Consider the following 967-nt stretch of genomic DNA (forward strand, 5'->3'; position numbering starts at 1 on the left):
CCGGTGACGTTGAAGGTGGTTTCAAGGTGGGAGAGAAGGATTGTTTCTATGTGTGTGTGTTCTTCTGTGTGTGGGTTAGTGTGTGTGTGTGTGTGTGTGTTCTTCTGTGTGTGGGTTAGTGTGTGTGTGTGTGTGTGTGTGTGTGTGTGTGTGTGTGTGTGTGTGTGGGTTAGTGTGTGTGTGTGTGTGTGTGTGTGTGTGGGTTAGTGTGTGTGTGTGTGTGTGTCTGTGTGTGTGTGTGTGTGTGTGTTCTTCTGTGTGTGGGTTAGTGTGTGTGTGTGTGTGTGTGTGTGTGTGTGTGTGTGTCAAGCCTGCCACACCTCCACCCTGCCACACCTCCACCCTGCCACACCTCCACCCTGCACCACAACGACATCATTTATTATCATGCAAGATTTCAGGAACTACATGTGGCTCCATTGTTAGTGGGTTTGTGTGTGTGTGTGTGTGTGTGTGTGTGTGTGTGTGTGTGTGTGTGTTCTTCTGTGTGTGGGTTAGTGTGTGTGTTCTTCTGTGTGTGTGTGTGTGTGTGTTTCTATGTATGTGTGTGCAGTGAGTAACTGTTTTTTTAATGAATTGTTTTAATCCAAACAGAGACAGAAATCCATTAACCCGGCGCTCCGTTACTGCAGAGGAGAAGCTGCTCATTCATCATGAAAACATCAGAGTCAGGAGGCCACGCCCCTACAGGCTGCAGAGATCATCACACACACACACACACACACACACACACACACACACACACACACACACACACACACACACACTGAGCAAAGAAGTTTGTTTCTTCTTCGTCTTTTCTGACAGTTGTTTCAGAATGATTGTGGTCAGGTGGTTCAACACCTCCGTGTTTGTTTTTAACCCCCGAGTGTGCAGCCATGATACATATTTAAGTGTGTTTGTGCACGTGTGTCACCGACCTTTGACCTGCTGCAGGTCAGAGCTCAGCTCCTGCTCTGATTGGCTG

General features: G+C 47.9%; 1 protein-coding gene across 1 annotated transcript in view; it reads right to left on the minus strand.

Moving 5' to 3' along the window:
• Nucleotides 1-305: 305 nt before the first annotated feature.
• The window catches only part of LOC109977397 (inaD-like protein), a 36176-nt gene continuing 35514 nt past the window's right edge, over nt 306-967 (minus strand). The window contains exon 17 of the mRNA XM_065956267.1: nt 306-359. Within this exon, the coding sequence (XP_065812339.1) occupies nt 306-359 (54 nt within the window). The remainder of the gene's footprint in view (nt 360-967) is intronic.

The sequence above is a fragment of the Labrus bergylta genome, chromosome 6, assembly GCF_963930695.1.
Source record: "Labrus bergylta chromosome 6, fLabBer1.1, whole genome shotgun sequence".
Classification (NCBI taxonomy): Eukaryota; Metazoa; Chordata; class Actinopteri; order Labriformes; family Labridae; genus Labrus; species Labrus bergylta.